This window comes from Falco cherrug, chromosome 3, assembly GCF_023634085.1.
Source record: "Falco cherrug isolate bFalChe1 chromosome 3, bFalChe1.pri, whole genome shotgun sequence".
Taxonomy (NCBI): Eukaryota; Metazoa; Chordata; class Aves; order Falconiformes; family Falconidae; genus Falco; species Falco cherrug.
Window position 1 is genome coordinate 116935004 of NC_073699.1, and position 25740 is coordinate 116960743.

The 25740-nt window shown below is 49.2% G+C and overlaps 1 protein-coding gene across 1 annotated transcript in view; it reads right to left on the minus strand.

Annotated features, from left to right (window-relative positions):
• Window positions 1–435: 435 nt before the first annotated feature.
• GRHL3 (grainyhead like transcription factor 3) overlaps window positions 436–25740 on the minus strand; it is a 29655-nt gene continuing 4350 nt past the window's right edge. The window contains exons 3-17 of the mRNA XM_005433052.4: window positions 18344–18530; window positions 17575–17636; window positions 15610–15946; window positions 15233–15312; window positions 13248–13401; window positions 12353–12464; window positions 11514–11608; window positions 9708–9866; window positions 9025–9103; window positions 8498–8631; window positions 7619–7653; window positions 6821–6909; window positions 6591–6676; window positions 5388–5452; window positions 436–1072 (exon numbers count right to left, since the gene is read on the minus strand). Coding sequence (XP_005433109.2) covers window positions 958–1072; window positions 5388–5452; window positions 6591–6676; window positions 6821–6909; window positions 7619–7653; window positions 8498–8631; window positions 9025–9103; window positions 9708–9866; window positions 11514–11608; window positions 12353–12464; window positions 13248–13401; window positions 15233–15312; window positions 15610–15946; window positions 17575–17636; window positions 18344–18530 — 1789 coding nt within the window. The 3' untranslated portion in view covers window positions 436–957. The remainder of the gene's footprint in view (window positions 1073–5387; window positions 5453–6590; window positions 6677–6820; window positions 6910–7618; window positions 7654–8497; window positions 8632–9024; window positions 9104–9707; window positions 9867–11513; window positions 11609–12352; window positions 12465–13247; window positions 13402–15232; window positions 15313–15609; window positions 15947–17574; window positions 17637–18343; window positions 18531–25740) is intronic.

Genomic DNA, 25740 nt, shown 5'->3' on the forward strand with positions numbered 1-25740 from the left:
CTCTCAGCCCTTCACAGCTCAGAGGGACAAACCCCTCGTGCTTGGGCAGCATGCGGTGCTCCACCAGCCTCGAGTCCTTTCTGTGCCTCTGAGGTCACCTCCCTGCCTGGCTCCTGCCCGGCCCTTCCCGACTCCGGCCTCCGGAGCTGGGGGAAAACAGGTCACTTTCCGTCTTTGAACCTTTATTACTACGGAATATCCAAAACAACAAAACCAACAACACAGTTACAAAAGGAGTTCACAGAGAAATGTGAAGCAGCCTGTGTTTGAAATGCTGTGTCACCATACTGAGTCAAATATAAAACGATGCATATTTATCCGTATATAAAATATAAAAGGAACAATACATCAGAAATGTATAAACAAGGGCTATGGAGGCCTTTGTGGTATTTACAACCAGAAATACGGCGGGGGGGGGGGGGGGGGGGGGGGGGGGCGGGGGAGCAGGCAGTGTCCGTTTAACAGGGAGTTTTAAAAGCATCTGTGAAAGTCTCTGTGGACAGAGAGAAGCTCAGTGCCGGGCTCAGCCCAGCTGGAAATGGTTTGAAGGTTCTGCGTGACTGGTGGGGTGGGAGAAAGCCAAAGCCCGGGGTGGCAGCAGCCCCGGGCCAAGGCAGACAGCACGCAGCGGCCGTCCCTGCCTCTGCCCAGCTCTGCCAGCCGTGTTAGTGTAGCTTCGCGTTCCCAGCTGTGAAACAGGAGGTCAGGCCCATCGCCAGAAGGGAATAAAATAAAATAAAATAAAAAATAATAATAATAATAAACTCAACAGAGAGAAGTTCCACGTTCACATCGATAACAGATCTTCCAAGCAGTCTCCGGCCTGGCCCGAGGCGGGTCCCTCCCCAGAGGCCGGGGATTCAAGTAAAAGCAACCAGTTGAGGCACGAGGCTGAGTTCTGTTGGGTCAAACTTGCCGGCTTTGAGAGAAGTCCCAGTAAGTGCTGCCTGCGGCTCTTTATAGCTCCTTGAGGATGATCTGGAACTTGTTCTCTGCTTCCACCATGTCCAGGAGAAAGGCCATGTGGTTGCTGTAGTGCTGGATGATGTTGTTGTCCATGTTCACCAGGATCCTACGGGAGAGGGAGGACGGCTGGGTCAGACAAGGCATGTGGAAAGGTTTGCGGAGTGGCTTGCTCGGGAGGGCTGGGTGTCACCGCACACCCGGGATCCCCTGTCACGAGTGGGAAATCACATCACCGGCAAAGCCTCATGGCATGGGGGTGGCCCTCTTTGAAATGCCTCCGCACAAAATTCCCATTAAAACCCGCCGTTAGCGCCCTGCTATCGATCAGCGTGGCGTTACCGCAGCCGCGCTCCCTGCTGCCTGCCCACCGGGCAGGTTGGCCGCTGCCAGGCTGCTCCGGGAGTCATGGCCCCGGGGAGGAAGAAGAAAGCCCTGCAGCATCCACCCTCCCCAATTTGAGGGGCTCAGCCACGATTAATTAATTAAAGCCACAATACAACACAAAAGGAACATCCTGCAGAGCTTTTCGCAATTCTACCCTCGACATGCCTAGGCCCAGCGTTTGCTCCACAGGCAAATTAGTCTGGATTATGGCAGGGTGTGAATTTAGAGCAGAATTGCTCACTCCTCGCTTCTTGCCTGGATGCTTGTAGGGCTGCGTTATTCGGAACAAGCTGAGACTGCTTTGGGAATGGCTGGAAGTGGTTTGGAATGGAATATCCAGAACAACCTCCCATGCAGACGTGCCCTGAGCCTTGCCTGGGAGCCCTTTCCGCGAGGAACACACGCAGGCAGGCTGAACTCCTGAATTCCCAAGGGCACACCTCCAGCCCTGCTGCGGATCACACCGCTTCTGGAACCAACTACACGGGAGATGCGGGGAGAAGGAAACATTTCAACAGCTGATTTCAACCTGAGGCTGCAGTTCTGTGCCAGGCAAGAGCCCCTCATCACTGTGATGGGAGTAACGGGGCAGCTTTGCGTCGCCCCACTGTGTTCCCATAAATCAGACGTGAAATTTGTAACTGTTTGGAGGAAACAAAGAGAACAAATTATCTTTCTTTGCAGAAAGCACATCCCCTCCAGGTTCCTGCTGGGGTCATTAATGGGGCAATAGCATTAATTGTGCAATGCTCCACAAGCCAAGATTAAAAACAGAAAAAGAAAAGGCTGAGCATCTAACAAACCTAACGGCTTAACAAGCACAAACACGGGGCCCCGCTGTCCCCCCGAGCAACGCCTCGGAGGTCAGCGCAGCCACACCGGGCTCAGCGACCGGCACCTGCCCGTGTGATCCCAGCGTGCGCGGGCAGGCGCAGGGCAGCCCTGCCCCAGCGTGCCCAACTTCAGGGGGGAAGGTGGGAGCTGTGTCCTCGTGTCCAGCCTGTTCTGGTGTGAGCCACGTCCCAGGGCTTGACGCTGAGACACAAACCCCTTCACCAACAGGCTAGCAGTTCTGTCACGGCGCGGCTGGGGAAGGGCATCGCACCCAGCGCAGGGGGAGGCTGGCACAGGTGCTGACACCAGCCACGGAGCTCCCTGGTGAATCATCTCACCCCCGGCACCGGCCAGCAGCGGTGCTGGGGCTGCTGCGGGGCGAGGGGCCCAGGTCCCCGAGCCGGGGATCCCAGGGATGCCAGCCTCTGACAGTGCGGATTCCCAAGGGTGGGCTGTCACAAAAAGCCTTGCAACAGAGCGGCTCCAGTCATCGCTGGCTAGCTTAGAGCAGGAAGCCGGAGAAGTCACCTGTACCTCCTGCCACCGCACTTCCATCTGATTTCTCAACCACAAAAGATTCAAGGGAGCGTTGATGAGGAATCCGAGCCCTGTATTGTTTTTCTAGACCAAACCTCACCAAGATACGAAATTACTTATTATTGCTCTTGAGTCACCCTGAGACTAAGTTCATCTGAATGAGCTCATCACACGAAGGAGGCCCATGGCTGACAGCAGGTCCTCACCTCTGAAATCCAGGTAGCACCGGTGAGCTTCACTAGCTTACACCAGATGAAGATCTGACCCTCAAGCTGTAATTACCAAGAGAGGATTGTTTAGGGTGGAGCAAGAGGATAAGATATTCAAAGGAAAATGAAATCTGGGGGAGCAGGAAACAGCATCTGACCCCACCATCTAGCAGACTAGAGAAAATCTTGTATGACTCCCACCTTCAGCCATAAGCTGTGGCATCAGTCACGTCCAGCTTTCATTAAACTAGGTGTCAAATTTATTCTTTTTTTTCATCTTCATTTCCAGGTGTTGCCTTTTCTTTGCATTAGACACCTCTCTGCTCCTCCGTTTTGGGAAAGAGATGGAAAGGACATCTGTTTGTTTTCCTTCCCGATCGTTATTAAATAACATTCACTACTTATCAGATCGAGTAATGAACCAAACCAAAGCAAAACAAAGTAGAGGTGGCCTCTCCCCTGAAGCGCTGCCATTTCCTGGTCCACCTGCAAACTCATCCCTGCTTGGATCTCTTGCCATGCAGATGCTCACAATCAGCTGGCTCAGAAAACTGCAGCCCAGCTGGAGTTACGCGAGGAGTTGCCCGCTGACAGCCTGATGACCTGTGATGGTCACATCACACGCCACGCCACAGCTGACACACCGGAGTTTTGGCTCAATCCTGAACCTGTGATAATAAACCATCCACCACCCCCGTCCTCTGCAGTTGTGCTCCGCCACCAGCTGCCCGAGGTGCTCCGCAGCTGGAGGTCTGGGGGCAACCCCTCTCCTCAGGCTGCCAGTGTTGCTTTTTTTCTTTGGGGAGAAAATTTCCATTTCTGGGGCTAGTGGATGAGCAGCATCTGACAACGCTGAGCAGTTCAGGAGCAGGTGGAAGAGCCTCCTGACAAAGTTGGGTACCTCCCTATAGCTCATCCATCATCTTAAAATTAGGACCATATCTAGAACCCCTCCTAAATGGGGGAAGGTTGCTCAGTTGTGGATTTAGAGGCGGGGGGGGGGGGGGGGTGTTACAGCTTCCCAGTTCAGTGGCACCACATCAAGGCGTGGAGGAGAAGCCACGGCCTCGTCTGCTCCCACCCGGCAGCTGCCCCCAGCCTCACTTTAGCTCCGCTCCACTCCAGGCACACAGGCTGAGTCCCGTGGGGACCGAGTTATGGTGGCACCAAATGAGCTGGAAGATGCCACCCAAGGAGCTTTAGGACCTTCTCACTGCACTGTCACCAGAAAGCAGAGGCAGAAGCAGAACTTTGGACTAACCCTCGGCTCCCAGGGGCTCTGTTCCCTCGTCCCGTTACGCAGGGGTCCCCTCGGGGCCGGGGGGCCCAGCTAGTGAGAACAGCAGGGCTGCCCAACGCGGGACGGCACCAGCCCTGCTCTTCTTCTGTCTCAGACTCAAACCCTGGACCGGGGCCAGCAACAACAATGAGTTCATCTCCCAGGCAGTCACCGCTGCTGGCAGAGCCCGATCACATCGCGCTCGCTCTGCAAGAAAGGCTCCAGGTTCAGCTTTATGAAAATAAGCTTGAGAGTTGATGAGTCGTTCGTTCCCTTTCTGTCAGCTGAAGGGAGAACTCGCTGCCAGAGATGGGGAGAACCAGAGGGAGTTCTTACTCCAGAAAACGTTTCTGAAAGTAGCACTTGGCCCCACATCTGGACTACTGCCCTCCGCGGAAGACCAGCAGCTGGTTCTCAGCTCACGCAGACCCGCACCATTCCCTGTCAGCCACGGGGGAGATGCACGTGGATCCTTCGCTGATCAACACCACGAGGAAGCTGAGAAGCCATTTCACATTTGCTGCAGACCTCAGTCACCCCCCAGAGCTGTGCTGGTCTCAGCAGCGCCTGGCAGGCGCCTCAAGCAGGACCTGCATTTCTGTACTGGGGCCGCGCGGGAGCCACCAGTGCCCAGAAGGGTCTGATCCAGCACCTCCCAAAGGGAGTGTGAGGTTTCCTATTGACCTCCCTGGGCTGGGGCTGGGATGGCAAAGCTGGGGACAGACGCCCCCCTTTCAGCAATCCCCTCTCCTCCACCAAGGCCACCCATGCTGCTGTTTAGCTGGTACAGTCTGTTTCTGAGCCAGGGACATTTAGGCACTCGATTTGGAGAAGCAAACATTTATACCTCTCTGATGGCAGTAAGATAAGTTCTCCATAACCTCAGGCTTTTAGACTGAGGCACAAAAGATCACCCATTAAACTACCCAAACAATTCCTCCTTCATCCAACTTCCTTTCCTTGGGAGACTTTACACTCCAAACATATAATACAAACAAGCATTATCCCAAATCTTTAAAGCCCAGAAAGATCTGAGTTTTATATGCTCCAAATAGCACAGAGTCACATGGCTTCACTTTTTATTATCTTGTTAAAAGTCTATTTCAGCCTATGGCAGGGTACCAAAGAGAATGGGGGTTTAGAGGCACAGCATTAAAGCAGATGAGAGATTAGCTTACCCTCTTTTGCATTTTTTGTAGACTTTGTAAATGCTTTCTTCAGGAAGCCCATATTTTTCTGAAATCTGTAAGAGAAAACATGGCAATTCTTTGTACTTGTAACATGAAATTCCTATGATAAAAATCAAAGATAACACCAAGCCAGGGGTATTTGGCAGCAAAGGATTCCCCGTCCCTTTTATTTGAGAAAACCGGGCCGAAGCAATGGCCTGAACGGGCCGATTTGAACATGGCTGTGGCTGGCAGTGGGCGGACAGACGGATGGGCTGCGGCTTGGCCTCAGTTCTCTTTCTGATGGCTACTGCCAGGCCAGGAACCCTGGGAACAATCCTCATTTTCTTCCTCTCATTCCCTGGCCTGTTTGGGCCTTGATGCTTCGCCCTGCTGGGCAAAGAGCCTGCTGAGCTCCTCCTCTGCTGATGCATCCAAAGGTGAGAGAAACTGCAGGAGGTGTTTGGCCGTGGCTGCTGTGGCTGCTCTGACGGCAGCTTTTGCTTTGGCTGATGGCAAAGCTTTCCAGAACTCTCTCAGGCAAGCACAGCTACGGCCTTAGGGTGACAGGAGTTCTGAAGCTTTTTCACACGCATTTTCTGTAGAGGTTTTTTGATTCTTTGTGGTGAGGGATGGGGGAGGGAGAAGATGGCAAAGAATCCTCCGTGCTGACATTTTTCAAACTCTCTATTTTTAAAAGTTTGTAAAACAACAGAGCTTAAAGTGCAGCCATAAAGCCACCCCAAATCTGGGAGGTTTATTGTTTGTTTCCTTCCCAGCAATCTCCAAAGACAGGGGGGTTATCAGAGATGCTGCTGATAATCATCACAGAAATATGTCAGTGTGCTCCTCAAACACAGCACAGGGAATTCCAGCATGAGGCCAGAATCGGCTTCAGATTGCACATCTACAGCCTTGAGAATGGAAAGGATGTTTTACAATGGAAAACATGAATGTGTTTTCACAAGAGGAGACTTACAGTGTGATCTGAACAAAACATCTTGCCATGAGGTGTGTTCTTCTAGCAACACACAGCCTGTGCCAGGAGCTGTGGGCAGAATTCACCTGCTGCTCACAATTTCCATTTCCATTCTCAAGAGAAAGCAGGCACGAGATATAAGCAGACTTATGTCCAGCTTCCTATATACCACGTGGCATTGCCCTTTTATCTGCCATTTGTTCATGTGCCACGAGTGTTTTGATAACACTTACAGCTGTTCTGAGGCCCTGGAGATCTGGTGTCTTCAACATGAGAGCATCAAACACTTCCTCTGACTCCCTCCGCACGTACAACAGGACTGCAAGAGACAAAGCACAGCACTGAACCAGGGCTCCTCACAGCGTGCGCTCAGAGCCACGTGGCCTCACGTCATTCCAGATCCAAGGTTACTTGAATCAAATGGGCCACCGCATTCAAGAAGAGCTCCCATCCCAAGGGCTACCTCTCTGAGGATCTTCTTCCTTGGTCTGTTTTGGAGGTATCGGGTCAAACTCGTCCGTGAATGAGGCCCCACTCCGTTTTAAGGGCAGCCTACGCAAAAGGAATACAGTGCTCTCAAGAAGACTGAACAATAGTAACAAACAAAACAATTCCAGCAATTGAACTTTTGATTGAACAACCAATTACTCCAACAAACATTCAGCAATTAAATATCGGGTTTGTAATTACAGCAACTCTACCAGAGTTGCAACTTCCTGCCTAACACATACAGGGACGTCAGTGCGCACAGGCAGTGGTTTTGGGATCACATCATAATCAAAAGCCTTTTGCACCTTCATGTCATTGTTTCTGTGTTGATATCACCGGACAGCGGATCAAGCCCAGGGCAACTACTGGTTCTCCCCACTCCAGACACATTACAAGTGTGATTTCTGCTTCATTCCAGTTTATTTTACAGCAGTATCTGTCTCTGGTTACTCAAATCCTTCAGTGATCTTCCTCCCCTGCCCTTTCCAACATTGTCTCAATAAGAACAGCGGGACGGTCATGGCCACACTCATGCTGGAGTGGCTCACCGATAGGGAAAGGAATGTATCCGTGTTTCTGCATCCCTTGAGTCCATTCTAGGCCAAAGTTTAACACATATTTTGACACTCAGGGGCATCAGGGAGACACCATGCTATGTTACTTTACACCTGTAGATATATACTGCCCGTGGATGTATATATCCCACATATATCCCATACCCAAAGAACCAAAGCAGCTGGTGGATGGGCAATACAACCTGCTGCATCCTTACCTGTTTGCAGAGTTGGGAACAGCAGGAGGGAGAACCTTGAAATGGAAAGGAAACATCAATCTTTCAGTTTGCACAGTATCATTGTGTGCCAGTGAAGCTGGGGAAGGCAACACGGGCACATTTTAAACATGATTTCCCACCTCCCAGTCCATCAGTTTTCCTATGCAATTAAACCCAAACATCCCTATGTGTTTCTTAGATTAAATTAAACCTGATATAAAGAACCTCCACTGCCTGGAAGAGGCCTAACACATCTAGCTAGACCCAAAAGCAGGTCAAATCTCACAACCTGCTTGGGATCTGGGACCAAGTTCTTTGGTTGTAAACCAGAATTCTTCTAGTCCCTGGTTTTGATGCCGATACCTCAGTACAGCGGCCACTACAACAGGATGCTACAGTGTTGTCAGAGGTGGCTTTTCCCCCCTTTTTGATAAACTGAGACAGTTGTTGCTTGCAGGAATACTGCTGAGCTCTGAAGGACGCTGGGTCTGGGTTTCCTTAGGCTCAAGGGGACAGACTGGGGCAGAGGACAAGTGAGAGATGTCCCACACATGCAGGGACTGAAACAGTCACATTTTTCTATAGTTTACTTTCTGCTACCACTCCAGTCCTCTGGAAGCTGCAGGTGATTCCTGTAAACCACAGGAATATCGGGCTGGAAGGAACCTGGAAGGGTTATCTTGCCCATCACTGTTGCATGACTATCTAGGCCACTCCTGACAGCTACATCTTCAAGTTCACCACATTTCCACAGAAGAATTGTGGTTTGGTTTGGTTTTTTTACATAACACAAGTCATGTCTGGGGGACCGATCAGTTTGAAAATGACAGGGGTGACAGATGAGGGCAAGAGGTTGGTTGTTTTTTTGAAGGGACTTACCGTGCCACACCTCTGCAGGTTTGAAAAATGGACGTTGGGGATAAACAGGACTGGCTGGGTTTCGAGGTCAGTCTCTGGCCTCAGGAACGTGATTTCATTCCCTCTGAAGCCAGAGAGCAAACAGCCTTTCAGACCTACAGATGGAAAGTCCAGTTCATCTCAGTTCAGATGGCATGTTAAGAGGCAACTACATGCAGAGAGGGGAAAGCACCTGCCCAAGGCCGCCCAACAGAAGTATTAAAAAAAAGATGGGACCCTGCAGAACCAGGTCTCAAGGGCTCGCCCAGTGCCATCTCCCCTCGGGAAGGCTCCCTGCCAAGACCCCGGGACAATTCGGCAAGGTTGATTAGTGTTAATGAAGGGCTTTGGTAGGAGCCCAGGCACAGACCTGACTGACAAGCTATTTCTGAATGGTGCTGATTTCATCAGGCTTGGAAATACCCAGGGCCAGATCTTGTGGAAGTTAACGGACAAGCCTACATGGATTTCAACACCCTTCTGATCAGGTAACAAACACTAGCACTGACCATTGTTATTGGAGTCCAGGCATTTTCCTTTCCTTCTGAACTGTTTCCTTTCGTCATCCCGCATTTTCCTCTCTGCTCCCTGCGGGGAAGATAAGGCAAAAATCAGGACGTTGTTCTGACATTGTCAAGAAAAAATCAGTTCTGACATTGGCAAGAGAGGGTGTACTGACCATCTCTGGGAGGTAAGCACGCTAAGGTAAAGGCAGCCTTTATTCAAAACTGCTCATCTCAGAAACCTACAGGCCACCCAGAACTTTCTGATACTTAGAAATGAAAAAAAAACCAACCCAACAACAAAAATGAAACTTGCTTTTAAAAATGAAAGGTGCAGACAAAAATAGCTGAGAGAAATTTTTCTGTGGGAACATATCTGAGGGGAAGAAGCTCTAATGAGATTCTCATCTCTTCTGCTGCTTAAAGACTTGTCAAAAATAGAGTTTATTATGAAGCACAATCCCATGTAGGTCTGATGTGGGGAAAACTTTCTAATGAGACTGTTCTACAAAGCCTCAGCAGTGCAGACACATCCTTGCTGTGCTTACTCAGCCGAGGTGGCTAACCACCTCTGTTCCTCAGCCCTGACTGTTCCAGACTCTCACAACCTTTCTTTTTTTTCTCCTGGAGTCACCACACAGCAGTTTAAAATTCCTCTTGGACAACCTGGTGGAAAAGCGGCGTTCTACCTTATCACAGAATATCTTGATCTGGCAGACGGCGCGGTGCACCAGCTGGCTGGTCCCATTGCCGTAGTCGTAAGTGTCTATCTGGAGGTTGAGCGGGACGCCCTTCACCCCCTTCTGAGAGGAGAAGTCAGTGCTCAAGCAATTCACCCCAATAAATACCTGCAAGTAGGAACAGATTGATACAGCTTGTTGGGGCTGCAAATATTCCTGTCCAACAGCGATGACAGCAGCGGGTAGGGGCAAAAGCAGCTACTGAAACGTCCTCCCAACCCTCACAGCGTCAGCCAAGCGTATGAGCTGTGGGTTTCCCACCCGAGCGCAGCCACCAGCCCTTCCCAGCCACAGGCTCCCCCCACACCGGTTGCAGCTCTCCATCTCTTTATTTTAGGCTATCCACCCCCATCTGCCTGGGGATGTTCTTGCTGATATTTCTGATCTTTCATTTGAACAAGGGACCCTCAGACAGCAACACCCTGGAGGAAGGGAGGAGGGCTAGACTACAGCTTCAGGAATTACAAATCATTGCTGCTGGTGAAATAAATATTCATCACGCACCGGTCTCCTTTATGATTAGGATGGAGTTACCTCCAGTGGAAACTTCTGAAAAAATGCTGAGCACAGATATAATCCCACATTGTATCTCCAAATTATAAATTCATTTGTGTGACCTTGAAATTTCCCCTGGACTCTGGGGACAGATTTGCAGCTGGAGAAGCTCCCACAGCTCCCTCAGCAGGGCTCTGGCTGAGGATTTCAGCCCTGAAACCTAATGTCAGATCTAGTCAGTACCTATATTTAGAAAAGAAAACCACTTCACTGTGGTGTGAAATTTAATTGGAAGAAGAGAAGTAACAGGTGCTACAGACGACCCAAATACCTGACCCCTCCTGTCGCAGCTCCCAGCCCTCACAGCTCTCTGAAGTCTCACCTTTACCTGCCCCAGGCCAGTGCATGCACAGAGTTTCTGCTAAGAGTTAAACCCAGTTTTGCTGAGGTGCCCCCGAGGGCTTGCCACATACCTGACATATTTCCATTTCTGACAACTTTGCCTTGAAGACATTTGTTAACCTCTTGGGTTGTAAAAGACCAAGGTCGCCTTTGGGCTAAAAGAAGGGCTTATTGAGATCCCAAAGCAAACCAGAGTTTTCCCAAGCTACCAGCTTCAGAGAGATGGGGTATCTATGCTTTTCTTTTTTTTCTTCATGACTTCATCTTGTTTTTATATGCTTCTTTCAGTCCACACTAGATACAAAGTGTTAAGGAGAGACTCTGAAGGGATGCAGAAGAGACAGCAGAGCAGGAAAGACGTGGATATAAGCTTTATAGATTTTAAGGTCAAAAGGGATCTTGTGACCTGCCTGGCTCCCTTCCACATCACACAAGCCACAGAAGGGTGTCAGTCATTCCTGCCTCAAAATGCTGCCTTGAAAGAAGGGTCTTTGTTTCCTAAGCTGTGGTTTATTTAAATAGGCTTCACCTACATGTGAGCAGAGCCCTGATCTAGGCTGCCTGCTGCAAAAGGCTTTCTTCAGAGTTATCCATCAGCACTAAAAAAACATCTCTGAGCCAGTCTCAGGTATACCCAGAGTGTTTATTAGCTAATGGCAATGCTTAAACACACAGAGAAGCATGGTGTCCTTCCCGGCTGTCCTGGCAGACAAACACTACCTGGGGCCACTGGAACGGCATTGTTTGGATTTGAAACTCTCTCTGTCTTTCAGCTGAGGCATGGGGGGAGCGCGCCTGGGCCGTCAGAAAGGAGGCTGCAGGTTTGCTTCCCAGATCCCTTCCACAAGCAGTTTGTACCTTTGCTTCTTCGTGGATGTTCCACACGAAGGACAGCGCGTTGTAGGCTAACTCCTCGATGTTCTGCACCGTGTTGAAGTTTTCTTTACAGTCAGCTGAAATGCAATGGAGAAGCAGTTTGCATTCTGGCTGCAAAACTAGTTGCACCCCCTAGGCTTTCCGCGCCCCCAGAACCTGCCTCTCACTGACTCCAAGGCTACAAGGAGCCTTGTAATGTAACAGAGGCCGCCCGTGATACCGCTGGATAAGCCTAAGTGCACATATGTAAGGGATAGGCCAGAAATGAGTCACACGTATTGGCTGGTGACTGCTGTGTGAGTAGTGATGTTATGCAAAATCAATGCAGATTACTTCCAAATTCAAACAACCGTGTGTGTCTCGCTGGGAGCCACAAGCTACTCAGCAGGGTGCTCTGCTGGACAGACAAAACCTTCGTCTGGCCAAGCACAACACGCTGTAAAGCCTGTGTGGTGGCAGTGGAGAAGGACAGGCAGTACCAAAGCCTGTTCTAGCTCAGATTCCTAGATTCCAAGAAGCCATAGCTCACACCTGTAAGAGCCAAAATTGTGTCGCAGTTTCTATCTCTCTGACTGAGGCTCTTCTTGACGTCCCTTGGGCTCCTAGTGCGTGTCCCTACACTTGGCAAACAGCCTTAAACCCGCAAGGGCTCCTCAGCCAGAAAGGCTCTGAAGCCAGCAGACCAGCCTGCTCCTCCCCGCTTTCCCCCAGGCCAGATGCTGGAGCTTCAGCTGCGTTACCGTGTATCGGAAACGCAGTAAAATGGTGCTAGAAGTTATTGACCCCACCCAGCCATCGCGATCAAACAGCCCCGCTCATACCGACATCAATGACTCTCTGCTTGGCTGTGGGCTGGCGGGAATGCCAGTGTTTCCAGAACTTGAGCTGCTCCGTTGGGATCTTTTCATTGTCAAAAACAATCATCACAACGCTCTGTAACACAGCGAGGATATCCCGTATCAGGATACACAGCAGCCTAACGCTTGGTGCCCTCACTGCCCTTTCCATCCAGGGCCAGCTTGGCGTCACTGTTAAAGTTTTATAGCTGGGGAAACTGAGGCAGGTGAGGGAAGGGACTTGAACACGGTCCTGAACACAGCCAGGAGCAAAACTGAGATGCCCTGTATGCCCTCTAACTGCGCTGCCCTTGAGTTTCCGCTGACTCCAAGGCATACAAGGATCCTGCACTGGAGGAATGTTTGCAGTGCTCCAGCAGGTATTAGGCTGGGACAGCCAAAATGGTCTTTTTCTAGACTTTCTCAGTTTCAGGAATCCTTTAGGTCTTGAGATGTCCAAAGTCGAGCCCCTAAATACCCCTCAGGATTGGAGGAGCAGGTTTCTTTGTGGGGAACTCAAGCTCAGCTTAGTCTCAGGGATGGCTCTGGGGCTTGTCCACACATCCCAGGAGCAAGATGGGGAACCTCTCTCCAGCTCAGAAGTCTTCCCACCAGGGCCCCCAGCCAGCCATCGGCTAGGGAGGCCTTTTGTACATCCCTGACCATACCGTGAAAGGTTTCAACTGCCAGGTAACATGAAGGCTGCTGCTCTGCATCAGAGGATTAACTTGCTATAAGTGAATCCATCCCATTCATTGCTTTAAGCCAACATGAGCCACAAAGCCATTACTCTTCACGCTCAGCTCTGTTCCCAGGCCAGTACAATTGCTGGATGTCTGATTACAGTGTGTGTCAGCAAAATTGTCAGTTTGTCTCTTACCTTCACTTTATTTGAGGACAAGTGTAAACATTTGCTGTCTCCAGCTGTCCGCAGCGTGATGGGGTAGAACTGTCCTTTGTTGAGGTAGGCCATGGGAGAGTCCCCAGATTTGATGTGAATGGCTTTGGGTGACCCCAGAGTGTATTCAAAGTCACTTGTATGGAACAAAGAGAGAATGATGAATAAGCACACGCTGCTGTTTCACTCCAAAAGCAAAAGAAGAGACATGCAAGTCTCCACCACTACAGGTTACAGACACTGTACACACAGGAGTCTCTGCCCTATTCCCCATCTCACATGCCCCTACACCATCAAGCACCTCCCAGCACAGCACGTACTGATCCTCCCCAACACCCTGTTCTCAGATATCCTCATTTTACCCTTTAGTTTTGGCTTGAAAAACCCAGCCCTGTAGATTATTGTAACCCCTATTTTTCTGTGGATGGCTACAGAACCATTGCATAATCAAAAGCCTCAACAAACCAAACAAAAATAGGGACCTGTGATGAGATTTTTACAACAGCCTCAACTCAGATTCCTGTCTCTAAATTCACACCCATAAATAGCTGGCCCGGGAAGACTGTGTCCTAATGGGTCCTGTAGGAACAGAACGACCTGCAGGACACTGACATCCACTTGTTTATCCAGGTCCTTAAAAATGGACTTGGAAGCCCGCTTGTTGAACTCACGGTCTGGTGGGCAGCAACTTCAGACTTTACAGAAAAGATTTGTAGTGTTGCACAGAGGAAGGTGTCACTGTTGACAAGCACATTTAAAAAAGGAGCCTGACTTTCAAGAAGCCTTGCTCTTGGGCATTCACCAACACCCATGAGGATTCAAACCATGAGGCTACAGCTCAAGCTATTTTCTTCTGTGAGGAATCCGTGCAAGCCACCAGCTGTACACAAGCCTTCACACAGACCCTTCAAGCGCCCTGGAGCTGAGGATCATCGTATTCCTGTTTAGTCACCAACCCATCTCTTTTTCCTGCTCCACCTCCCCTGCGATGCCATCTCTGAAGATAGGCTTGGCAACTCCTCTTATCTAGAGCCAGGAGTGCCAGAGAATGTTAGTGCACAAATAAACAGCAAACAGCAAAGCCTCTCGCTCACAAACACGAGCTGCTGTCTGTGTGAAAATCCCCACGTCTGACAGCTGAGTCACAGAGTCAGGTGACTCAGGAGGCAAATAAAAAGTGGGAGGTGGAATAATGTTACCTGCTGGGAGGTTTGATGCGGTATCTAGAGCAGGAAAGCTCTGCCTGAGAGAGGGGTGGAGAGCAGGAAGAAATCTCTCGCGCGTTTTAGGAATGACAGGCAGTGGCACCTTCTGAAATCAAGGGTCACTTACAGTGCTAAACCCAAAGCGAGAGCCTAAACCTTAGATTAGGAGGAGGCTGCTTATCGCCCTTATCAACTGTCATCCTCATCTTCTCTGTCATTTACCCCATTCCAAGTAGCTTGTGGAAAAATGGTGCAGGAAGCAAGCAGGGCTCCCTGGGAAGGGGGCTGTAATGCACAGCAAACCCTCTCGTGGAAAACTTGGGTGCAGGTCAAGGTGCTGATGAGACGTGACCACAGCAGTGGGAGCAGTTGGTGCTGGAGGTGCTCTGCTGGTCAAAGTGGTATAAAGCCTGAACCCCACACCTCTCCAGCTAAAAACATGAACTGGCACAACTGCATCTGCTTAACTTGAATGGAAGATTGGGTTTGACTCCTTCTCAGCAAAACATTTCAAACCCTAAGCCCCGCTTCATACTACAAACACTAAAATTCATCGCTGTTTTGTGTCTAAAAAGTCACGGAATGGCAACTTGCTCCTAAGGCACCAGGAGACAACTTGTCTCTGCAAAAGCATGAGATCTGTAGGTTTGCAGTGGTCATCGTCAGGACTGGAGTGGGGCGAGGAAAGGGACGCGGTCTTTCCCGAGGAAAGGGACACAGCCAAGTGCACTGGAAACCCAGAGGCTGTGGATCGGTAATTACCTCTTAACACCGTCTGCAGCGTAAGTCTCAGGGCAAGGTGGCTCTGGCTGGGGTTTGAGGATATCACTGAAGAGCAGCGACTGTAGACAAGTGGAAACAAAACAGTCAGAAGTGGAATCTTTCACCGCTTTGTCCATCCACCTTCTCCCAGACCTTACAACAGAGGCCACAGATAAAACATGAACCCTCGTTTCAAAACCTTATCCTACTTCCAAAATCAATGTAACCCCCCAACAATTCCATGGGAATGGCATCAAGCTTCTAATGCAAAAGCAAAGCTCCCAGTGACTCCAGCACGAGCAAACCCCACACTAGACAGCCTTGTGCAGCACCCCCTGGGCAGCACTGCCAGCACGCAACCCACTAACGGCTCTGACCTCCTGGGGATCCTCTTTGAAAGTGCTGTCTGGCTGCCACCTCTGCTGTGGTGGGGCTACAGGGATGGTCTCGAAGAGGGAGTTCAATGAGCTGTTGTCGTATACATCCCCTGGAGGGACCATGTAGTTGTCTGGGGTGACATCCAGCTTGCTAGTGCCTGGTGGAAGCATGACTGGCTTGTGAGGAGTAGGAATGCCTTCAAGACTTAAGCCGTTCTTCTTCTGTGGCTCACAGTATTCTTGGGTCATGGAAACATTTTCAGACAAGAGCTTCATGAGATGGGCTGAGCCATCAAAGGATGCGATGTCTGGGTCGTACTCCATTCCGTGGCAGTGCCTAGTGGAGAGAGGGTCCTGTCTCAAACCAGGGCAGAGCGTGGGCAACCCCAGCAAGCTGTCACAGCAAGAAGCAAGTGCCTTGATGTGCTGCTGGGAAGCAAACTGCACAGTCTAGCTACCAGGTGACCTTGAGTCAGCTGTGTACATCTGCTGCTTGATACGGGAGATCTGACAGGCCCATGGGTGATCTCCACCCACCCACACACCTCTCAGTGCAATCAGCAAGAGTCAGAGGTGTTCAGCAGATAAGGGATGATCACATGGAACCAGAGAATATGGTTTAGATGTGGTTTGGGGCTGCACATCCAGGGCCTACATCCATTATTTCTTTATTTAGGCTATTAAACACGCAGGGCAGCAGGGACAATAAGAAGGATAACTGCTATGTGGTCTTTCCATCTTAGTCTTTTTAGGGCTCATTGACACTGAAAGCTGATTTTTTTAAACTTTTTTCTTTTCCTTTTCCTTTTTTTTTTTTAAGGAAATCTGATTCTTGTGCAAGTTCACAAACTCCAGGAGCTTAGTAAGCAAAACTCCCAGAGAACATGAGATCAGTGAAAAATTGACAGGGCTGCAGTATTGGAAGTGAGGTGTATGGTCCAGACTTCAGAGCAGAAAAGACTAAGTACAGGAGCTATGAGGCGATAAAAACACGTACAAAACCGCACTCCTCTTGCACACAGAAACCATCCCTTTGTGCAGCACCTCAAGAACTGGTCCCTTCTGCAGCAGTGACTTTGTGACCCTGCTGACTCTGCGTCCCTAGCTGAGCTGGGAAGAGATGGCTTATTGCCCCTGTTACCATGCTCAGAAAACAAACCAACCCCCACATTAGCAACCCGCACACCTCTTGGCAGCGCAAGCTACCCCCAAGGGAAGTAAAGCTGAATGAGTAGCTCCCACCCACTCTGCTTCCAGAGCTTCACCTTCAGCTATATGGTGAAATTTCCACAGTTAATAAAAAAACATGCCACTGTCAAGAATGCAGTGGCCTTTCAGAGAGGAGAAAACAGCTTAACTCAGCTTACTTATGAAGAAGGAATGAAGTATCGTTCAGGAGGCTTATTCTGTCAAGTAGTTAAAAACAGACAACCAGAAAGGGTTGCCAAAGTACACAGCATCCAGGAAGGGGAACTGAACTCATAGTGGCAAATGAGCCATTAATTTAATAGTTAATTATCCAAAAACCTCAAAGGACAAATGGGAGTCACTGGAAGAGAATCCTGGGAGACTGGAAGCAAGTGAAACAGAAACCCTTATCAGCTAAGGGAATGGAAGAGGACTTGGTCATTCCCTTCTTGCTGCCAATGCTTAATCCCTTTCCCCCTTCCAGTTGTCACAAAGTAGGAAATAAAGACAAATTCTTCAGCTGCTGCAAATCAGTGCAACTCCCCTGAACACAGCTAGACAGATCCTCAGTTGTGTAAATGGGTGTAGCTCAATTTATACCTGCTTGGGATCTGGCCTAAAGAATTTTAATATATGTCTCAGGGTTAATAACCTCCACTGTTGTTGGTAATAACACTGTGCTTTGATGTCTATTTTATGCAAGCTAAGAGACCCATCATCCATGCAAGCAGCTGCAGGAGAATTAGACAGCTATAGAGAGCAAAAAATGAAGCTAACCTCTTTCCTAGTTCATTGCGTCCCATCATTCCAGATGGAAGAATCCTCTTCTCCTTTGGGACCTAGAACAAGGCAGAACAAAGAGTTTGTTTATTGTTATATTTTATTAATGGAAAAGAGAGGAGAAATTAGCCTTGTCTGTGTGGCAAGTGAAGTCTCATAGATAAAACACTGGGTGAATAACAAACACCGGGTGAGGACGCAGGAGACCAGGGCGCTCTTGCTGGGCTGCTGCCATGGATTCCCAAGGTAACCTTAGGCAAGCCACATCGTCTTGTTCTGGGGAGGATTTTCAAAAGCACCCAAGTGAATAGGAACATCAGAGCTATCGGCTTCAGTTAGGGCTAAATCATATCCACATTTTTTGAAGCTCCACCCTACAGCAGCACTAGAAAAATAAAGATGCTAGGGGCTGCAAAGCACTTTGCTATCGCAGCTCCATGTCTCTCAAAGCATTGCCGTTTCTTACCTGAAAGCTGTCAGGGGAAAAACCCATCAGCCTGAGACTCAAGACACCCAGGTTCAGTTTTCCACCCTGTTCTGGGTCCCCTCTACGGTATAATGGTGGTTTGTGCCTCAGTTTACCACCTGCGCTACACAGATAATAGTGGCACGCTATACCTGTGGGTGTTATGAGGATCACTGCGTAAAAAACACAGACAGCTCAGCAGATGGGTACCCTCCTAAGGTGGCTGAGCGTGTATTTTACCTTCACGCTTCTCCCCTGGTACAAACTCTCCCAAGACACCCAGCCCCAGTGGGCACATACCATGTAGTAGTCATAGAGGAGGCTCAGGGCAGCCACACTGTCGTCATCTCCATTCACCCTCATCATAGCTTTGGTGGCTGCGGTCAGCGGGTTCTCTAGGTAGGTTTTCCAGGCTTCGTCTTCATTGGTGTAGGGGAATTTCTGGAAGTTCATGGTGTCATTCTTCATCAGACGCACAGATCTAAAACTGAGCCAGACAGAGGAAACGGGCAGTGAAGGATACTGATCTTCCACAGCTATTTCCATGCCACCCAGCTGAACACACGAAGGGCTTCCCAAAGGCACTGCTGGAATGGAGAAGGGATGCTCTGCTGGCTCTTAACTCCCACAGTCGTTGGGATTACCAATTCTTCTGCCTGTAGCTATGTACAAGATTAGGCCTGAGCCTCTCTGGTGGGGCCACGCAGAGAGGCAGACGTACCTCTGCTTCCCTCCTCCTGCCCCAGGGATGCAAAACACCACATCGTCGGCAACTGCTCCTTCATCAGCAAGCGCACACTACCAGGCAGCCAGGTCACCGACCGTCAAGGCGGGATGTTGGTCAGTAAATTGAATGCAATGTGACCAGGCAACTTGGCAAAACTTTTTCCTTGAATTTGGAGCTAAAGGCCAGCTCAGCCCACAAATACAAACAATCGCTCAGTGTTCAGAGAACTTGACCTACCCAGATAAAACCAAACCCCGTCATATTTCTTTGCTGTAGTTCATGGTTTTTTGATTTAGTTCCAGACTAACTTGTTTTTTTTTCAAGCATTTGTATATGATTTTACTTAGAGGGAAGTAGACAGGCAGATCACCACGCACTCCCTTCCACTATAAAATTCCTGACAAAGGTGAGGCTCATGGGACTACGTGAGCTGAGAAGCGACATACCAAAATAATGCCCTGCCTGTCCTCTCTTCTGGCACTTTCTCCAGGTCTCTCCCATCTTATGTTAATAAACTGTCAGACACTTAATTACCCAAACATTGGTCATCTTTCCTTTTTCTCCAGCAAATCCTACTAGCAGCCAGCACAGAAGTGCCTCCGCACAGTCTCTGGGTGCTCTGTGCTGCTGGTTCCCCCCTGCTCCGAGAAGAGGATGAATCGGTGGCCACGCTCCTGTCACATCCTTCAGCCACGTGTATATGGTATCACCACAACAGCTCATACTATTCATCATAAGCAACAAGTTTGTGGACAAAAATTACTATTTCATCAAAATGGAAATATGCAGGAAGGGCAGACTGTTTCTTTATTAGCAGAGGTTTAAAAAAATTGTAAGAAGATTTCTTTAAATATTCAAAGCTGCCAAGCGCAGACTTTTTTTAATTGCTGATTTTTTTTATGGAAAGGCAAAGAAAATCTACAGGAGTTTATGAATGAATGCTGCACTTTAATGGCCTTTCTATAAGGAATATGTTGTTTCCACTAAGCTACTCTCCATGTGTTTATAACAAGTCTTGGGCTAGACTTTTAAGTGAATCATTTGCAGAACAATAATTCCTCTCGAAAGGAATCTGGCATCTCTGAAACTCCCAGTTATTGCTAACCACGACAGATACTGCCAGCCCATTTGGTGCGAGCTGCCCACGCTGACAGGGTGAAAAGCCAGGTGCTCAGCAGATGCTCCTGGGCTGGAAACTAGACGGGCACAGAGGTGGACCTTGGATGGAGTGAAGGATGCTGGTCCATCCTCCCTGAGAGCCCAGCTAAGATGGCTTCACTCCTGGCCATGCACCGATCTCTCACACTGCCACATCTCCAGCAGGGAATACACATATAAACCGTGCATGGATAGTTTTGGTGACGCTCCTGGATCAGACTCGAGAGCTCTCCTTGGCTGAGCAGAGTAGCAACTCTGTGCTGGTCCACAGTCCCTCCCAGAGCAGCCAGGATGAAGCCATCAAGGGCTGCCTCTGCTGTTCTTGTTGACTTTTTATTAAAGAATATGTTGCTTCCACGCAGAGTCCCTCCCCATCTGAGCTGCACAGGAGAGCAGCTGGTAACAGCTTTGCTAACGGCCTCAGGCATCCAATTCCCACTGGTTTCTGTGCTCACGTGGCAGCGGGCTCTGAGCTCAGGTTGGTACAGACACCAGCTGCTTCCACCTTACGGTTCTGGCCACCGCCAGCTTCCATCACGCACTGGTATAACGGAGACGCTGAGTCTGGATTGCACATCGGGATGATCCACTAACACCGGTTTCACCCCGCGCATGAAACTTCACCAGGTGTTTTGCGAGTTTCGTTGTCTTTAGTGTTTCTCACGCAGCCCTCCCGCCCCTTCAGTGCCGCTGCTGTCTCCAAGGGAAGCAATCGGCATGACTCAGATTTCACTGCTGTCGACTTGGCGATGGGCTGTTCAGTCCTGTCTGGACAGGAATCCTCACCCGTTCTCAATCCGATCTTCTCAAGGAAGACTAGGCAGCAACAGAGCTTGCTCTCAGGGTGAGACTCAGCTCCTATCACTCGTAATCAACATAGATAAACACACCACGGTAAGATGTAGCAATAAAGCATTCAGGAGCTGAAAAAAAAAGGGATATTACAAGGAAAAATGCTTCGGAGCTTTATTCTCCCCCAACTGAAGCACTCCTTGTTGTATGACCCCATTCTGCCTCCCTGCCTTGTTGCTTTGGCGTGACACAACCACTGCATGCACGAGAGGCTGATGTTTTACTGTTTTATCACCTGGTCTGCACTCTGGAGGCAGAGTGAAGTTGGAGAGGAGGCCTGAGAGCTCAGCCACTTGTAGCTGTGTCCAGTTTATGGAGAATACAAGTTTGACAAGTGCCCTATGAGCCTGCATCTCATTTTCACATGTGGCTCCTGGCTTTGCTGGGTAGTTCTGGCTGTGCTGCTTGCAGACATCACCACCTCATCACTGCCTGCCCCAGGCCTCTGCTAGGAGAAACTGTCCCTGTAGCAGAGATGGCACAATGGAAAATCTGTCCTACCCTCAGCCTGGCACTTACCTAAAGTCATACGCCATGCCCTGAACTTGAGAGCGCAAAAACGTGGGCATACGCTGCCTGATGGCACTCCTGTTACAAAGCCACAAACACCAGCAGAGAGGAGGGACCGGAAGATTAGGATAGCAACATTTTAGGCTACTCCAGCAAGATTCACTGGAAGCTTCTGTCAGGACCCCGTAGTGCTTAGAAACAGCAAAGTCTTTGAAAGTCAACGAGCCAATGGCAGAGCAACGCAGCAGCTCCTCCCATGCACTGAGAACTGCTTTGGTCCAGGGGAGCCTGCACTGATTCCGTCAGCTGAGGACTTGTACAAAGGTGACATGAAGGGGATTGCACATTTATTCCATCTTGTTTATTCTCCAGAGTTCGTATGATCCCTAGCCATCACTGAAATATATTTGAGTGCAGCCACGTTAATTGCCTCAGATAAAACTCTGCAGCTGGGACAGCTCTGCAGATACGACGTAATGCCACTCCATCCCACCTTACTTTTCCAGAGAGGTCACCTCTACTCTGACCCTATTCCAGAAGGTCAACAGGGCTAACCAATATCTGAAGAAAGAAGGTGATCTGAGAAGATAAGCAGATATGATGACATATTTAGAGGCACCTTTTTGACATCTGATGCATTTCAGTTCATGCAGATACAGGATGATCGTGTCAGTTTGCTTCTACAGCCTGCTTCCGACTCAGCATTAGCAATCTCTGGGAAGCAGAGATGCAGGAAAGAGGTATCTAAATCCAGATCCAAATACACGTGAACTTTACTTTCATCACTCCTTGCGACGCCCCTTCCATGTGACTATGGCATATTTGTCCACTGCAAACTGTCTGCTCTCTGGCAAAACAATCTTCCCTTCTGCAGGTAGTTGCCTTGATGCAGCGGCTCACACAAAGCGAGGATCAGTGAGTGAAACACAAACACGTGGGACCAGCGGCCTCCCTTCTTGTGTGCACAGACTCACCCGGCTGGGGCCTCGGGGTCAGGTGCAAAGCAGCGCACGATTTCGGGAAGGGAGCAGTCTATTTGTTTCCAAACTGTTTAGAATTTGACACAAGGTGATACCAGCCCCCTTTCCCTGCTCCATCCCACCCAATCTCTGTTTCCCCTATTTATCTGCCAAGTCTACCATAACAGTGGCCTCCTGATTATGAATAAACACTCAGGGCTACACTGAAACAGGAGAATATGCCCAGTGGGTCTAGGTGAGGAGATCAGCCAAGCAGGAAAGAAAACGCTTGTATTCCTTTTGCCTTTTGTTGGGTTTCAGTGGGTGGTTTTGCTGGCCTTTAAGCTTTGTGTTACTTGTCTTTGTTCTCCCCCCTATAACCGATTAAGCTTCCAACCTAAATATTAGCCATGCCAGATGCTGATGGCTACAGAGAAACATCACATTGTCAAAGGAGCAGAGAATCCATGGCAACCAGCAGCAGGAATTCAAAGCCACAGAATAGAGCCCCCAGCCTGCAGGACTTCAGAGATACCCCAGGCAGTTCACGTGGGGACCGTCATTAGCTCTGGCTTTGTGCGTGGCACTCACCTCCTGTTGAAATAACCCTGATGTTCCCCAAGAGCCCCGTATCAGTAATACGGGGAAGGATCAACCCTGCACTCAATGAAAAGCGGCACTTACCATGAGCGCTTTCTGGGGTAGAGATTGTAGCCTGTAAACCAGGCCCCTCGGCCAAGGAAGAACAGCATCCCACAAAGCAGCCTCATTACTAAATCCAAACTTCTCAGCTGAATTCTGATTTTATCCTATCTTGGCAAGTTTAATAAATAAGCACATCTGAAGACAATGTGACAATACAGCCACCAGTAAGCATACTGTCACAGGCCCATTCACAGAACCAGGAAAAAAAAAACCCCAAAAACCACAGAAAGAAACATAACACACAGACTAACGATGGGAAACCTTGCCTAGATGCCAAGTACAATACAGTGTCGATCCATAGGCAAAGGCATAGGAGACCACTAATCTCACGGACCCTGACCTGCGCTACCTACAAGACCAAAATATTTTCTCTGGCAGCTGGATAACAATGTGGCCTCTGTCACTGGATTTCTTTAGGGACGTTTCAGCATCACAATCAGCCCCAGGGTAGTGCAGCGTTAGCTCAGCACAACGGCTGGATGTTTCCCAGCCATCCTTCGGCTCTGTTTCACCCACAAAGACAGCACAAGAGCCTCTCTTTTCCTGGGAGTGCTCAGCCTGCGTGGCACATGCATGAGACAGGCTAACCCCACCACAGATGCACACAACAGGTCATCTACTTGCATTTAGTAAGTGCAGAGCAGTAATGTGTGGTGGCTGGGAAGGAAAGAAGAGGCCATCATCAGCATCTGTGAGAAATGGCTCCTGTTTCCCAAAAGGGTGCTGAGAGTCCTCACTGTCGATACAAGCCAGTGGTGCTCAGCACCACCCAGAAGGATGGGTTAGCCGTGGAGCTGGCTCTGGCCATGCAGCGGGGAAGGTGTGGTGCGTCCCTGCGGGTGGGATGGAGGAGGGTGGGGACCGGGGCGATGTGTGTTGTGCTGACACTCGGGGAGATAGAGCCCTGCCAAGCTCTTTGACAGAATCCCCCACCCCATCCCTCCTGCAGAGCTGAAACCAGTTGGAACGGTTTGCAGGCTGAATCCAAAGCGTCCTGGAGCCAGACAAACCTCCCAGGGGCAGGCCCTACCTGGGCGATATAAAGGGAACTCACCCATCTTGGGTTCCTTACAGCTCTTTAGGACACATCAACCCAAGATCTGAGCTCATTATTCTTCAGTTTTACACCAGCCTAACTCCCTGCTTTTGATGCTATTTATTATCACAGGAGGAGAAACTGAGGCATGGGGATTGACATTAAGATAACTTATCCAGAGAACAGAACCAGACCTGAACCTCTGCTATAAATCTCACAGCACTGGACTGTTCCCGCCTTTCTAGCCTGCAGGGTTCCATGAGACATCCAGTGTTGAGTGATGTTTGGGGGACACCAGCTGGCATTGTGTTTCACCTGATAACATCATCCTTGAGGTATCCACCCACACAATCACATTTCACAAAAGATTCGAGCTTTAGTGCCTTCCCTGCCTAACAAAACAAATTACAGCACAGAATTACTTTGCAGTTCAGGAATTATAGCTGACTTTTTCCAGAAGCAGTTTATGACGTTGGACGCTTTAGTTTTGAGTTGCCTTGAGTTTCAGGGTGATCAGCCTCCAAAGGGAAGACACAAAAACCAGTCCCTGAACAGTTCTACCACCTGGTACTTCTAAAATACTGGTCTAAACTTTACTCTCTTTCCTATTTTCATTGTAAGCAGATAAGGACACCTTATGTACACATGTATTCATGAACACAAACCTTCATCTCCACCAACACATAACACACACACACGCACACTGCATTGAAGCTCCCAGTCCTTCAAACACTGTAAGAAAAACTACACATGATGAGAAGCGCTTCATAACTCCAAGAGTTTAGGTGCTTTCAGTTATCCTTTTTTGTTTTCAGTGCTTATGGATTCCACCCCCAGTTTCCACATCTCAAAACCTAACTACTTGTTATTTTATTTTTTAATTCTCGTATATTCACTGACTCCAAGAACTGTGGCTTTTAAATGAAAGAAGTAAAAAAAAATCGAAGTTTTACAAGACTTGGATTAAAAAAAGAACAATGGTAGCAACAAAGAAGTATGCAATCTTTTGTGACAAAGTTTGTTACTTTTCTACTGCTCTTCAGGTAATCTCATTTAAATCTAGTAATCAATTACTGTGGGTTATTTGTACTGTAGCAGGGCACAGAGGCCCTGACTAAGAACAGAGCCCAGTTTTACTCAAGGTTCTATACTTATCACATCCTATCAGAGGATCCTGCAGTAACACACTAAATGATGGTAGTTATTTCCTCAGCGCTCATTGAAGAGAGCAGTAAGAGCAGAGATTAATATTAAACCTCACGAGAGGTTTGCCACTTCAGAGTTACGTGCTGAGTCTCAGGCTTCCTATGTGCTCTGGGAGCCAAGGGGACAATTTGGTCCTCCCATTTGAGACTGGGATGTGCCGATCTCTTCCTACCGCCTGCAAACTCAGCCAGCTAACAAGCTTGGCACCTGGGTTTAAGCTGGCTGAAGGTGGGTGAGGGGAATCCTCCAGCGAGTTGCTCAAGAGGGCACAGGAAGCATGTGTCAGGGCAGGACACTCGACACAAGCTCAGGCGACGCAGCCTGCTCCCCTGCACTACCAGGCTATCCTTGCGCCACATCTGGCAGCAGCTGTACCTTCTTCAGCTGCGCTGTGGACTATGTGCAGACCTGGCAAGACACAGCCTGGGTTGGCTCTCTCCTTCTGTTTTCCTCTTTCTTCCCATCCATGAGGGCCAGATCTCAGCTGCCCAGATCTCCTATAATGTGCTTGGCTGATGTACACTCATGTATTCTGATTCATAGC